Below are 15,393 nucleotides of genomic sequence, written 5' to 3' on the forward strand. Positions count from 1 at the left end.
CCTCTAGACGTCGACCTTAATTAGAAGAAATGGTCATTAGCTTCGGAGCCTCTCTACGACTGCGCCAACAAGTACCATAAAAAATTTCACATTCTCTTGCAAATTACAATTCAACTCATCTGGTCCACTCAATACAAAATCAGAGATAATGTGAAAATTTCAGTATATCATAGACTTTCTTTTGTTAATCATAATTTGATAACAAAAGTGAGGAACAAAAAATTTCGCACAAGTTAAATCCACAAGTTAGTAATAATAAGTAAAAAGATGTTTGTAGGGACACGATTATTTAGCGACCCAAAAATGACATTGGGCTCGTAAGTAAAGGACTCTAACAATATGATTTGTAGAGAATGGGCTTGAAAAGCAGGACCTTAATCACAGGTTAACGGTTTAATCGGGGTTTCTATGGAAGCTTATCTATGGGTGGACTTGGCTTGACTAGCTAAGCCTTCCATTAGTGCGGGTTGTAGGATTTAAGTCCTCGGACAGCGTCCAAGGAGCATTGTATCCTTCCCTTTTCTCCCTTTTGCAGGATTTTTCCTCCTCCAGGGATCCCTTTTTCTTTCCCTTTTATACTAGTGTTCATTTCCCCTTTTAGTGTCCACGTGTAAGTTTTACTTTCTAGGGTGCAGACCTGTCCTGTCAATCCATACCTAGAGTGGTTGGGGGTTGTTGGAAAAGTTAAATGGCATGGTTTGGAGTATGGGCTTGTCAGATGCAGGGTTCTGTATTACGATGTTGGCAGCTTTCTCCTTTGTCCTGCCCCTGTACTGAGTTTGCCATTTTCTTCAGGCGTTTTGTGAGGTGCTGAGCATGAGGTCATCCTCGGCAATATCCTTATGCTTCTTTTGGGATTTTATTATGCGTCCTCGGCAATAGCTCTTCTCAGCTTAGGCCTTGGGTCCTAATGTAGAGTGGGCCTAGGCTACGAATTCTCTGACCCCACAATGTTAATAATAAATTTTTGAATAAAATTAAGTAAAAATTTATCAACTCAATAATTTTAAAAAAATAATAAAGTTGATACTTGATACTTGTTTCTTGTTATCCAGAAATACTGTATATATCGTGAAATTTTTGTGTGTCTATGAGTTATTTCTTTTTAAATTTTCTCTTAAGATGTGGACAGCATATAATTAATGGAATTTCTTATATATAATAGGAAAAGTCCAGGCACCATCCTTCTTGTCTCTGTCTTTGACTCTTTGTGGAGGATTCAAAAGAATGAGTGATGGGGTGAAAAGAAAGAATGTTTCTTTAAAAATAGTGGGAATTGGATGTTATAGTATATTCTCATATTCTGGTAACTCATTTATTCTAAGATAATATAGAAAATGACTTTGGATTAAAGAAAGCCATCAACTTCCCATCAAAAAAAAAAAAAAAAAAGTCATCAACTAAACCTACACGGCTTTTGAGACTTGTCGTCTCTTGTGATGCACCTGAATTTCCTGGGAAATTTCTCTACTGATGAGTAGAAAAGTAGAACCATGCGATGCTTTATGCTTACATATGTACTGCTCAGATTGCTCAACTTTCCTAAGCAAATTAATCTAGAGCCAGAGAGAGAGGATGACACAAACTCAGTTGTAAGTAAAATAAAAAACCAAATCATTTCTTTTTCTTTCCTTAATTAGTTGTTTGTGTTTGTTTCCTGTGATTAATTATTCTTGATGGCAGGTTTAGCAGTGGGTTAGAGTTGGCAAATTTCGTGGTGAGCCTTGATGTCTTGCACGATGCATGGACTGCAATTTGGAGCCTATACACAGAAATCAGTCAAAATGAACGACCATCTTCCCTCGTGAAATTCAAAGTTTTTGAGCTACCAAACTGTACCATCATAGCTTTTTTCACTTGGCCTGCTAATAGCAAAGACTATGTTCAGGGAAATGGAGGAGGAGATTTTGTTTCATCATCAACTCTTAAGAAGTCTTTTCCTTTCTTCAATTTCCTGTGCACCAAAGACAACCCAGAGTTCTCCATTAACAAACCTGCATTGGAGCTTTTCACCTCCATTTTTTATGAGCTCCCGAAATCTGTGGTACCTCTATTCTCTGAAAATTCCTTTTCTTCTTTTTTTTTTTCATTAATTTTTATTTTTGGTTAAGCAGTCAAAGACTAGTTCAACTATAGGTCAAAACATACTGCCTGAACAATATATAATTGCCGAAATTTTTTCTATAAATTGATACATGTTTGGTCATAATATTTGGTTGATACTTGGTACTTGGTGGTACTCATTTGTCAAGGTACTATTATGTTTTAATGTATTAAGGTTTTAAATTTTAACAAATATCCTTGAAATGACGTCAGATTGAATTGGTATGAGATATCAACCGGTACTTGTCCTTTCTCCCAAAAAAAAAAAAAAAAAACCGGTACTTGGCGTCAGGGATGGACCCAGGTGGGGCCCAAGGGTGCCCGGCCCCTGGGATTAATTTTTTTTTTTATTATAATTATTATATATTTTATTTTTATAGGTGGGCTTCTCTCACTCAAACAATAACTATTAAACACAAAAATTTAACAAAAATTATAAAAACATTCATAAGAAGCTATTCAAATATTTGTACCGTTTGAAATGTGTGCAGTTTATTTTAGTTTTTGTCTACCTACTTTTTCATATACACTTTTTAATAAATTTTTTATCATTTTTTTATCTCATTTAAATATTATTTCTTCATTCTTTCTTTAATATTTATTTTTCAATTTTCTTTCATTCATCTAATTTTAATTAGAAGTGCTATGTCCTTAATATTTTACAATATTTTCATGGTAAATCATATGTGATAAGTTATTACTTATTTTAATTTGAACACATCACTTAATTTTTTTTTTTTTCAATCAGTATTAGTTAATAACAACTCATACTTAAGATTTATTGTAAAAATATTGTGAAAATATTATAATAATATTTCTCAATTTTAATTTCTTATTTTTTATTTTTTTTTTCATTTTTTTTTTCATCCCACGTTTCTTTTCTTTTCTTTTCTTTTTTCCTCTTTTTTTTTCTCCTCCACATTTTTCCCTTATCTCTATATTCACTTTTCTTTTTTCTTTTGTACTCTGGCACTTCGTCTGAGCTCTCTTCACCTTACTTTTTTTTTTTTTTCTTTTCTTCTCTTCGTCTACTCCACTGGAGCTCTCCACTTTTCTATTTTCCTTTTTCTTTTCTTCTCTTCGTCTATTCTAGAGCATTCAAGAAGCTCTCTCTTTCTTTCTCTCTCTCACACAAACAAATTCTCTCTCATACACACATAGATCACCGGCAGAGAAGTGGAGATCGTTGATTCTGTGCTTTACCGTTGTTTTCTGATGAGAAGCAAAGAGAGTATTTTTTTCTAAAGAGAAGCAAGAGAGAGACGGAGTGAAGAAGAAAGAGAAAGGAAGGAAAGAGAAAAAAGTATTTTTTTTTAATTCAAGCGGTATTATTTTAAGGGGAAATAGCCTGGAGAGTTACTGTAACAAATCTAAAAAAAATTTAGAGAAAGAGAGGTTATTGGAGTACTTTTTTTTTGGTGTATTTGCTCTTCAAATTAGACTTTAGAGGACTTATTGGAGATGTTCTAATGGTGATTATATTTTCGTAAAAAAACAAAAATAACAATTTTACCACCAAAGAACCAAAAAAATTATGTGTTATTAGAGAAACTAAAACTAAATTTTTTATAACTATAATAAATTGGTATAAATATCAGTTGACTGTAACAAATTGTTAAAAATAAAATATAATATTTTATTGAAATTATTTTTATTCATTCAATTAAAAAACTCAAATTCTCTCTCTTTTTTTATTATTTTAATGAGTTTTTTATATTATTTTAAGCGAAGTGATAAAAAAAATATATTATTTGATATTAGGTATATTGTAAACTGAAGTGGTAAAAGAGATAAATTAGCTTCTTTAAGATGTTAAAAGCTAAAATTTTTAGCATCACCTTTGTGAATGTTTTAACTTCAAAAAAAAAAAAAAAAAAAAAAAAAAAAAAAAAAAAAAAAAAAACTAGCCAGACTAGTATTAAAAAAAAGTTATTTTGTTTTTGTTTTATTGGTAAAAGATTGCATCTTAATGTATTTAGAAATAAGAATTTTGTATATATATATATATTTTTAATATTATATGGTTGTCTATTTAGAGTTTTTTTCTTTTCTTTTTTTTTTCTTTTTTTTTTCTTTATATTCTATTCCCCGATAGCTTAAGATCCTAAATCCGTCCGAATTGTCATGGGGATGAATATTTTATTAATATAATATTTTGTTATTTTTCCAATATATCAATTATAACACAATATATTTCAGTTTTTTTTTTCTTCCAAAGAAAAAATGAAAAATTTTGGGCCAGTTGCAAATTGGCCATGTTATCAATTTTGTATTATTAATCCATGAGTTTTGATAATTATTCAAATTGACCATTTCATCTCAATTTTGTTTACCATAACTAATAAAAAAAAATGGTTATATACTATGCACGAACGATGTGACCATTTTCCATCAATGTTTAACAGAAATTAAATGAAGGATCAATTAGGACAATTCTTAAACCTTAGGATCAAAATAATCCAAAATTAATAGCATAGCTGATCACTTCCTATTCCTAATTTGTTCTGAAGCTTTAAATTGCCAACTGCAACAGGCAGCCAGGTCCGAAGCCATTAGGGGATTCTCTCTTTGCAAAAATGGCCCTAAGATTTCTCATTTATTCTTTGCCGACGACACCTTACTATTTTGCCGAGCAAATAGGGGTGATTTGGATGTTATCCAAGGTATCTTGGTGTTGTATGAGAATGCCTCCGGTCAAAAGCTTAATAGAGAAAAAACCACCGTGTTCTTTAGTAAGGCTACTTCGGAGGAGAAGAAGCTTGAGATAATCGAAGCTTTGGGGGTAAGCGAAGTGAAGGAATATGAGAAGTACCTTGGTCTTCCGGCGGTTGTGGGGAGAAATAAAAAGGCGAGTCTCAATTTCATCAAAGAGAGAGTATGGAATAAGCTCCAAGGTTGGAAGGAAAAACTCCTTTCTCAAGCGGGTAGGGAGGTGCTCCTAAAAGCGGTAGTTCAAGCTATTCCCACCTTTGCGATGGGTTGCTTCAAACTCCCATCCGGTCTTCTAAATGATATTGAGATGATGATTAGGAAATTTTGGTGGGGTCAACGGGGCAACCAACGCAAGATTCATTGGAAGAATTGGGAAACTTTGTGCAAACCAAAGGAGTTAGGAGGTATGGGCTTCAAGGATTTGGAAAAATTTAATGAGGCTATGCTCGCAAAGCAAGTGTGGAGGCTTTTAGTAGATCAATCTTCCCTCTTTTACCGGGTTTTTAGTGCCAAATATTTCCCAAGTGGGTCAATCTTTGATGCAAAGGTAGTTTCGGGGTCGTATGCGTGGAGAAGTATTGTTAAGGCTAGTAAGCTTGTAAAATCGGGTTTGCTATGGCGAGTGGGGAATGGTACAAAGATTAATATCTATAATGATAGGTGGCTGCCTGGGGAGGCTTCGGCTTGTGTCATTTCTCCAAAAATTGAGGAGGCGAAAAATTGGGTAGTTGCAAATCTGCTAGAGCCGGAGGGAGGAGGATGGAATGAGCAGCTTGTGGATGTCCTCTTTCTGCCCTTTGAAGCTCAAAGAATCAAAAGCATTCCTTTGTGTGTTACGGACCAAGTCGACTGCTTATCATGGCCAAGGTGCAGGTCGGGGTCTTACTCAGTTAAAACAGGTTACCAGTTGCTGTGTGAATTGGAAATGAGCTCTCTGCCTTCTAGCTCCAACTCTGATGGGGTAAGAAGCTTTTGGAAATTCATATGGCACTTGATGGTTCCTAACAAAGTGAAGGTGTTCATTTGGCGGGCTTGCTCAAGAGCGCTTCCAACAAAGGAAAATCTGAAAAAAAGGAAAGTGGTAGATTCCTCCGTGTGTGATCAGTGTGGCTGTTTGCAGGAAGATGAGATCCATGCCATTTGGGACTGTGTGCAGGTCCGTGTGGTGTGGGAGTCCTCCTGTGCTGATGTGATGAATAAGTACTTATCTGTGAAGAATATGTGGGACCTCGTGAGTATTATGAAGGCTGAAGGTAAAAATATGGAGGTGTTTGTGATGACGGCTTGGCTTATTTGGATGCGAAGAAACAAGTTGCGCTCAAAAGAAGCTACTCAGCCTTGTACTAGAATCGCTCAGTTAGCCTCATCCATGTTGGCTGAGTTCCAGCAGGGAAAACAGAGGCGGGTTGCAGGGGTGCAAGCTGGCCTGGTGCGGTGGCAGCCCCCGGCAGAGAATTCCATCAAAGCTAACTTTGATGGGGCGGTTTTCGGGGAGGAGCAAGAAGCCGGTATTGGGGTGGTGCTTCGCGACTGTGAAGGGCAGGTGCTGGCGGCTTTGTCGGAAAAGGTTAGGCTGCCAGCAACAGTTGAGGTCCTCGAGATGATGGCGGCTCGAAGAGCAGCTCTGTTTGCAAGGGAGCTAGGCTTTAGCCGGGTCTGTTTTGAAGGGGATGCGGAATTAGTGGTGAAATGCTTGCAGTCGGGGTTGGTTGCTAATGCATTGACAGGCCACTTAGTAAAAGACTTTATGTCTATAAGGGGGTATTTTCAGTCCTCCTCTATCATCCATGTAAGGCGGCAGGGCAATCATGTAGCCCATGCTCTAGCTAGGGATGCTAGGTTTTCTTTTCCTTTAAGAGTTTGGATGGAGGAAGTGCCACCAAATGTTTTCAGCTTTGTTGTTAAAGATTTGCAGTAGTTGTTTTCCTTCCCTCCCTGAGAAGGGAGGTTTCTCAAAAAAAAAAAAAAAAAAAAAAAAAAAAAAAAAAAGCTGATCACTTCCAAAATGATGCCGGCCCCTTCTGCGCCATTGGTTGTAACTATTACAAACATTTGCCTCGTCATCAAGGGTGAGTAAGTTCTCTACCATAAGCTGTGAGTGATCAAAACCAACAAAATTACAGTAAAGGTCAGATCCTAGCTTGGTCACATGGTGCGCTCAAGGCTTCTGACATGGTAAATCAATTGATTTATGCGAACTGATTAACAGAGATGAATTGATTTACAATGTCAGAAACCATGGCCATATTGTAAATTTTTCAAAAATGTAAATTCTTTAATACAAGTTTCTACCCTTTCAAGCCCGTTCTCCACTTGCTATTGGAAGATTAATTTTGAAAGTTGCATTTCTTATAAGTATGAAGATGCTAATATTGATTTATGCAAACTTAATTTGGTAGTAATACTAGTTATAGACAATCTTCTATTATCGAGCTGAAGTTAAATATTTCAGAACTAAAATATTTTGAATTCATGAGGAAGTTGTATTCACTAGTTTTGACATAATTGTATGTTTACTTATGAATCACACAGGTTAATGACTAAAATTCGTAGTTACCATGGCATAATAGCATTTAACAATGTGTACAATATGTTATATAAGGTTTTGTTTTGTTTTATTTTTTTATTATTATTATTTTTTAGATTGAACTTTGAGAAGGAGACATGCATGGCCAGTTATTAACATTGTAGGATTCATATCATAATGCAGATGGCCAATTCCAAACCATTGATTATCACCGGAAACTCTCTGGGAGGATCTGTTGCCTCTCTCTTCACCTTATTGCTGCTAGAAAAATTCAATTTTTTAACCACCAAACGCCCGCTTTGCATCACTTTTGGTTCTCCCCTTATGGGTGAGAAAGGCCTGCATGAAGCCATATCAAAATACGCGGCATGGAACTCTTGCTTTTTGCATGTAGTTTCTAACCAGGATCCAATTCCCAGAGTCTTAATTTCGCAAACTGGTGTTTACAAGCCTTTTGGAACATTTCTCTTGTGTTCTAAGTTGGGTTGTTCTTGTTTTGAGGACCCTCCAACCATTTTGGAGTTGTTAATGGCAACCTATTCAGGGAATCCTGAAAATCAAGATCCTAATCTGGTTTTTGAGTCCTATGGAACATTTGTGAAGGATTTCAACCGTAAGGTAATTTTCATGGATACTACAGAGTCATTTGATTGGACTACACCACCATTACGGGCAGCCATTATTACACAACTAGCAGCAATCGGACTAGCGTCACAACAGGTAATTCAGTTACAATTCTTTTTGGATCATATAAATTAAATTTCTTATTTGAGCTATGTCATTGTATGGTACATATATGTTACACCTAGAACAAAGTAAAGAATGAAATGCTCACTGATTAACAACTAACCAAAGGCTCTAACATTTTTACATGCAATTTGAAGTTTTTATCTTTGGCCTTCCGATATATCTTCCAAAAATCCACTTCTAGCCAATCTCAATTTTTAAAGTTATTGCAGCAGCCCCATAACATTGACATCGACACCATCATTACAAAGACAGAAAACCAGGAAAAGAAGTTAGCATTGTTTAAGAAGCAGGTTTTTGATCCCTCCATGCAGTTGAATAAGGTAAAAGTACATATGGCCAAGCTAGAATGGTACAAGAAGGTGGCTAAAGACAAAAAAATTGGATACTATGACAGCTACAAGAATGTAAGCCACACAAGTGATCTTGATGTGGTAAAGGATATGAAAACCCTCACATGTTACTGGGAAGAATTGGTTGATGAAGCAGAGAAAAGGCCCCAGACAGTAGGTGCCTCCCTTCGAACCCGTTGGCTCTTTGGGGGAACAAATTACCGAAGGATGATTGAACCACTGGACATAGCTGATTACTACAACAAGGGAAAAGAAGACTACATAAATCAAGGAAGGCCTAAACATTACATAAAATTGGAGCAATGGTTGATTGAAACAGCAGAACCTGCAGGTGTTCCAAATGAATTGATGAAACAGAACGTGGTGTCGATTCTGACGGAGGATTCTTGCTTTTGGGCACATGTTGAGGAGGCTCTCATTTCATGCAAATTGCTGACTGGCACAGGATCAAGTGAGATGGAGAAACAATCATCAAGGGACAGCCTATTTGAGTTTGAAAACTATGTATATGGTTTGATTAAAAATTATGCAGTATCACCTGAGATTTTCTTGCAGGGAAGCAGCTTCATGCAATGGTGGAGAGAGTATGAAAAAATTATGGGAACTTCTTATAGTTCAAATCTCACTAAGCTAATGAAGGATTACAAGAATTACGATAAGTATGCTACGGGCTCCCTAAAGATTTCCTGAGAGATTTCAATATCTATGCCTGCACTTTCCTTCAAACTTGTCTTGCTTTCAAAAGTTCTTCTCCAATAAATTAAATTGTAAATTATAAACTGAGGACATCATCTTTTCAATTATTATTATTACTAATCATGGATTTGCACCATGGATGAGGGTATGTGATTATTTGAATAATTTATTTTATGGAAAGTTCAAGATCATATATTAGGATTAACCATATTAATAAACTATTTTACTCGTAAGAATATTTCATTTTTAGTATATTAAATTTTTAATTTTAAAATATAAAATAAAAACTCTTTTATCTTACCCTTTATAAAACCAACCAAGGGCAAGGTGCTTTTTTTTTTTTTTTTTTCTAAACTAAAATAAATAATGTCATTGTTTTCTATGTCCAACTAATGAAAATTTTGTATTTTCTTTAAATTTTTTTTTTTTTTTAACTTTCCATTTTGTTTGAAATTTTCATATATATATATATATATGTGTGTGAATAGAAAGCTGCAGGTTACAAGTTGAAATATTACAGTAAGTCATCATCACCTTATATAATATATTGAGAAATGGTTGTTGGGGTTTTAGGCTAAGACCTTGTACATTAAGTTCCCATTATCACCATCATAATATCATTGTGCAACTGCGGCCATAGTTTAGTAGTTCGTTGTTATCTTCAAGTTATCATATCCACAGACCATTTTATTAATATTAATTGTATTAGTTTACTGTTAATGTGGTATAAATTGCAACCACATATGTACAAATGCATTGATTAAATATATAAAATTTCACTAATGGAAGAATGAAATTTGTGGTGTGTCTTTGTATTAGAACTAGGACTGTCCAAGCAACCCGGAGACCCGACCAAACCGACCAAACCAACCGGACCCGACCCGTCACGGCCAAATCCGACACCTCCGGCGGTCGGTGACGGTTCCTATTCTCTGAAACCCAACTTTGGCGGGTCGAGTGGCGGGTTTCAGTCTCTCAAACCAGAGCCACCCGATTCGACCGACAAATGCTAAAAAAATGCCAAAATTTCCTAGATCCGACGACTTTCTAGTGTTCCTTAGCTCCGATCCGGCCACCCTTGGTCTTCCTTTGCTCAGATCCGGTGGTATTTGCTTAGATCCACTCAAATCTGGCCAAGATCTACTTTCCTCCTTTGTCAGATTTTCTCAAATCCGACAATATATGGTTAGATCTGACTCAAATCAACGAAGATAGGCTCAGATCGGCAAAGGTAGACTCAAATATTTGGTTAAATCCGGCTATTCTTACTAAGATTGGCGAAGATAGACTCCAATCTACTCGAATCCGGCACCTTCAACTCAGATCGGCGAAGAAAGAACTTCTCCTTCGCCCGCCGTCGCTCATCATCGAACTCAACCGACCCGACCGTTCACCCCTCTGAGCCTGGCCGATCCAACCCGTGGTGGTCGATGGTCGGTTGCAGGTGTGTTTTTGTTCCACCTGATTTGAGTGGGTCGAGTTCGGGTTGGGCACAAACCCGACCCGTGGACACCCCTAATAGAACCTTAATTCCTATTCCTTGTGTATGGGTGTGTGTTTGTTTCTTTTAAAAAATAAATAAATAAAGGGCTCTAAGTTTCTAACAAAAAAAAAATGTCATACTTACAAAATCTTAAGCATGTAGTTAAAAAATAGTTCAGAGTTAAAGCTTTGAATATGAAATTGTGTAATTCACCAAAGATGAAAGAGATTAGATTTTTTTAAAGGGGCGTTTCAGATGTTATTTTTTATTTTCTTGAATCATTAATTTTCCTTGAATTGTCATGAGAAAGGGGATTTTTTTTAAATTTTTTTTAATTTTTTAAGAATCAAAAGGGGAAAAGATATGAAAGCTAAGAATTTTGAGTTTTTAGTGAAACCCACATATACTTTTATTTCAGAAAGGACACGGCAAAATGTAGAGATATCTATTATTATATGATTTAATTGGGTTGATTTTCCAAGTTTCAATAATTAATTCTCAAATAAAATACTATCTAATGAGTACCATACATTATATTCATAATCTTTTATAAAATTTATTTTGTTTGAGCACTCACATCTGTCTGTGTATAATAGAAAAAGATGCAAGATTTACACAATCTAGCCAAAAACTAACTCACATCAAAAAGTGCAAAGGTGTGTAAATATACACATTAGTTATAGTAATAGTGCTTATTTGCATGGTTACTGTAACTGTGTAATTAATATTTTATTAATATTCTGGTTTTAGTTTTACTTTTCTCTTTCCTCTAGGCAAACCAAGTCTCTCTCTGTCTTTGTCTCTATTCTTTCTTGCTTCTCTTCTCCCTCATCGGTGACCAAGGTCTAGGAGAGCTTGGGTTGATTTGGATTTTTTGGTGGTGGTAAAGAGGTTGTCAAGTAAGGATGGTTATGGATTTTATGGGTTGCTACGATTTTTTTGGGTTTATGAATTTTCTAGGTTGCAAGTTTATGGGTATGAATTTTCTAGATTTATGGGTATGAAATTTTCTAGGTTTATGGGTTGCTATGATTTTCTGGATTTATGGGTTTGAATTTTCTAGGTTGTAGGTTTATGGGTATGAATTTCCTAGGTTTATAGGTATGAAATTTTCTGGGTTTATGGGTTGCTACAATCTTTTTTTGGATTTATGGGTATGAATTTTCTAGGTTGCAGGTTTATGGATATGAATTTTTTGGGTTTATTGGTATGAAATTTTCTGGGTTTGTGGGTTGCAACGATTTTTTGGGTTTAGTAGGTTGAAGGAAATAATAAAAAATTGTAAAAGAATAAGGTTATGTTTGGTAACAATTTTTATTTTCTATTTTCAAAAACTTGTTTTTGGGAATATAAAGAAAAAATAATTTTCTTGTATTTTTAAAATCAAAAACATGTTTAGTTAGTTAAAATTAAAAAAAAAAAATAGTTTTTTGAAGAAAAAAATAGAAAATATTAAAATATGTTGTTACTAGGATTTGAACTCTAATGCTAACTCATTAAATGAGACAGATTCATCAAATTAAATACGTATTTTCATTGACTTTTGAAAAATAGAAACTGAAAACAGCCTTTTATATGTTTTCAGTTCTCTTCACAGATTGAGTTTTGAGAACAATTTTTTTTTTTTTTTTTTGTTTATTTTGGGTTGCCAAACAAGTTTTTTAGTCTCAAAAATAGAAAATTAGTTTTAGAAACAGAAAATAAGGGGGAAAAACAGTTATCAAACATACAGTACATGTTTTATTGAATAAATTTATAAAATAGATAATTTGATGTGAGTGTTTTGTAAAGTAATTGTATATATATATATATATATATATATATAAAAGTAATTTTTTATAAAATAGAGAAATTTTTTTACACCTACTAGTACAACTGCTCTAACTAGTGTGCTTCCACAGGTCTTGGTCATGTTCTCTCACTCCAAAAAACAGAAAAACGTTTTGGTTAAGTTGTTACGACTTACGAGTCCTTGCTTTCTACACGCACACCCAAAAAAAAAAAGAGTCACTAATTTTTTATTTTATTTCATTATATATTATATTATATTTTTTAATGAGAGAAAAAAAAAGTCACTGCAGTTTCAAGACTTGCTAGTTACATTTTTTACGAGTATTGTTATCCATTCAATAGTAAAATGTGTAAAATTTACATAATTTTATTTAAAAATGATTAATTATATTTTATATATAATTGTGTAAATTTTAAGTTTGCTATATAAGTAACTGTGTAAATTTACATTAACACTATTTATTTTACATTTAGTTTTTTTTTTTTCTTCATGTATTTCAAGAATAAATGAAGAGAGTGGATAGTAGTTATTATATATGAAGAAATATAAATAATTAAAAAAATCATAAAAATTTGATATTTTTTTAATAAAATGTAGTGTAAAAAAAAAAATTCTGATGTGATATATTTTCAGAAGTAAATATGTAAAATAGAAAAAAGTAAGTTTTTTTATACTAAAACAGACATTAATTTTTACACAAATTTAAGCGAATTCTCTAATATTGACTAGACAACTAACTCTTGTATTGGCCAAGTCAGATATAGGAAGATGTGAAAAAGAGGACAATGTTTATCTCCAAACTAATTTTGAGAGAAATTTTTCAAACTTCCCTTATATCTTTTCATTGAAAATGAATTTTGAATATCTAACCGTTAAAATACACGTTCTTAGTATATCCTCCATGCTTGTAAAATTTCAAGAAAATCAAAGATCATCAATCGAATGTTTAAATTTTTAGTTTTTGTGGCCTAAAATTACAAATAAAAAATTAGTTATTTGATCGAATATTAAATAATATCCGATTTGAACAAAATTTTACATGTGTGTGAAGAATATAAAAAACATGCAATTTAACAATGAGATTTTGAAACTTCAAATTCAATTAAAAAACATAAGAGAAGTTTGAAATATTTCTGTCCAAATTACATTTTCCTGAAAAGAGACAAAATTTTTTTTTTATTATCTTCCATTTAAAGTTTTGGTAAAAGAAAAAGGGGAATGAATAGTGAGAGGAAAAAAAATTGTCAAATTCTTAATATATTATTATCTAATTTTTTATTTGATAAATTGTAGGAGTAAAAATGTCAAATTTACTTCTACATATAATCTTCTCTATCATTTTCTCCTTCTGAAGTTTCATTAATGGGAAAACGAAAGATGAAGGGCTCTAAAAAAACAAAAAGAAAAAAAAAAGGTTCATCCTTTCTTCTTTTCTACTACTATTAAAATTTGAAAAATTATAACCTATCTTCTATGTTTCCTCCATCCTTTTTTTTTTTTTTTTTGATGTGAAAACTCAATACTTTAGATTAAACTAGAATCAAAGACATTACATCTTGGGACACCAGCCTCTTAATACAGCCTGGTATTTCCTCAACCCAAGCAGTTTGGTTTGACACGCTTTTAGCAAACTGGGCTAACGTGTGTGCAGCCTTATTCCCTGACCGACCCACATGGTGAAAGTTAACCTCTCTGAACCTATAAAGCTGGGACAAGGACCCAGAAATAACGTTAACAATAGACGATGGAGCCTCTGTGCGTCGCAGTATGGCATTCACCACTATGAGGGAGTCGCTTTCGAACAGGCAGTCTCGGATTCCCATTTCCGATGAAAACGGACTGTTTCCTCCATTGCTTTGGCCTCTACCTCCATAGCACCCAGCGAAGCCTTTATCTTCTTGCTAAGTGCTGCCACCACCTCCCCGTGATGGTCCCGTATCACCACCCCGATCCCGACTTCCTTTTGCTGAGAAAAAACTGCACCGTCCATGTTGGCTTTGTACCACTGAGGTTTGGGAGGTTGCCACGTTGCTTCCACAGGATCTTTGAATGGCCGTGTGGAATGATTAGCCATCACAAAGTTCTCCAGGAGCTCTTTTGTCCACCGAATAAGAACAGATGCTGGTTTTCTGCTCCTCCCGTGGTGCACCTCATTCCAGTTTGTCCAAATGCCCCATGCCGTCATTACCATCAAACCCACGTTCTCCTCTGGCCACTGCTTCACGTTTCGGGCATACCACAATAAGTCCAAGAATTCCGGGCATTTGTCCATCACCTTATCCGTATCCAGGCTTGCTTCCTTCCACACTTCCTTCGCACGGTGACAGTGCCAGAGTGCATGGCCTGTTGTTTCTTCAAAGCTTCCACATACCTCACAGGTATTATCTACCGTTATCCTTCGCCGAAAGAGGTTATCCTTTGTGGGTAGGATATTCCGACATGCACGCCACGTGAAGTTTCGAATCTTATTAGGGACATTCAAGCGCCAAATAAACTTCCAAAACTCCTTCATTCGTGTTGAGTTTGAGCTCTCCTCAGCGTTGTTGCCAGCTCTCTCATCAAGTGCCAATCTATAGGCTGACTTCACCGTGAACTTCCCTGAAGAAGTTAGCGCCCAGATGAGGCTATCGTCAGGCAGAGTCGGGCTCAGTGCAATGGAGAGAGTTGATTCAATATCCTTGGCCATGAGTGTTCGTTGTAGGGCTTCCAAGTTCCATTCTCCTTTCTGGTAATCGATTAGCGAAGCCACTAATGATTCATCACCACCACTCGGGCATGGTGTGACAGCTTTAAAAGTGGAAGACAAAGGAAGCCAGCGGTCTCCCCATATTTGAACTTTGGCTCCATTTCCTATCCTCCAACAGCTCCCTTTCCAAACTATCTGTTGTGCAGCAATTATACTTCTCCAAGCATCTGATGGTCTTGTTCCCACAGTAGCTGAGAGAAAGTCTCCATGTGGAAAATATCTAGCATGGAAGAC

At 35.0% G+C, this 15,393-nt stretch overlaps 1 protein-coding gene across 3 annotated transcripts; it reads left to right on the forward strand.

The window, feature by feature from the left end:
* The first annotated feature begins 1,264 nt into the window (after positions 1-1,264).
* On the forward strand, positions 1,265-9,258 carry LOC115976718 (senescence-associated carboxylesterase 101-like). Of its 3 annotated transcripts, none has more exons than XM_031098179.1 (4): positions 1,265-1,592; positions 1,684-2,044; positions 7,526-8,062; positions 8,293-9,258. In XM_031098179.1, exons 1-4 carry the CDS (start codon positions 1,576-1,578, stop codon positions 9,130-9,132), a joined length of 1,755 nt encoding a protein of 584 aa, XP_030954039.1. In that variant the 5' UTR covers positions 1,265-1,575; the 3' UTR covers positions 9,133-9,258. The 3 variants fall into 3 exon arrangements, with proteins under 3 accessions (XP_030954039.1, XP_030954041.1, XP_030954040.1); XM_031098181.1 differs by having other exon boundaries at positions 1,267-1,592; positions 8,305-9,258; XM_031098180.1 differs by having other exon boundaries at positions 1,270-1,592; positions 8,302-9,258.
* The last annotated feature ends 6,135 nt before the right edge of the window (positions 9,259-15,393 follow it).

Source organism: Quercus lobata, chromosome 2 (genome assembly GCF_001633185.2).
Source record: "Quercus lobata isolate SW786 chromosome 2, ValleyOak3.0 Primary Assembly, whole genome shotgun sequence".
NCBI classification, from domain to species: domain Eukaryota; kingdom Viridiplantae; phylum Streptophyta; class Magnoliopsida; order Fagales; family Fagaceae; genus Quercus; species Quercus lobata.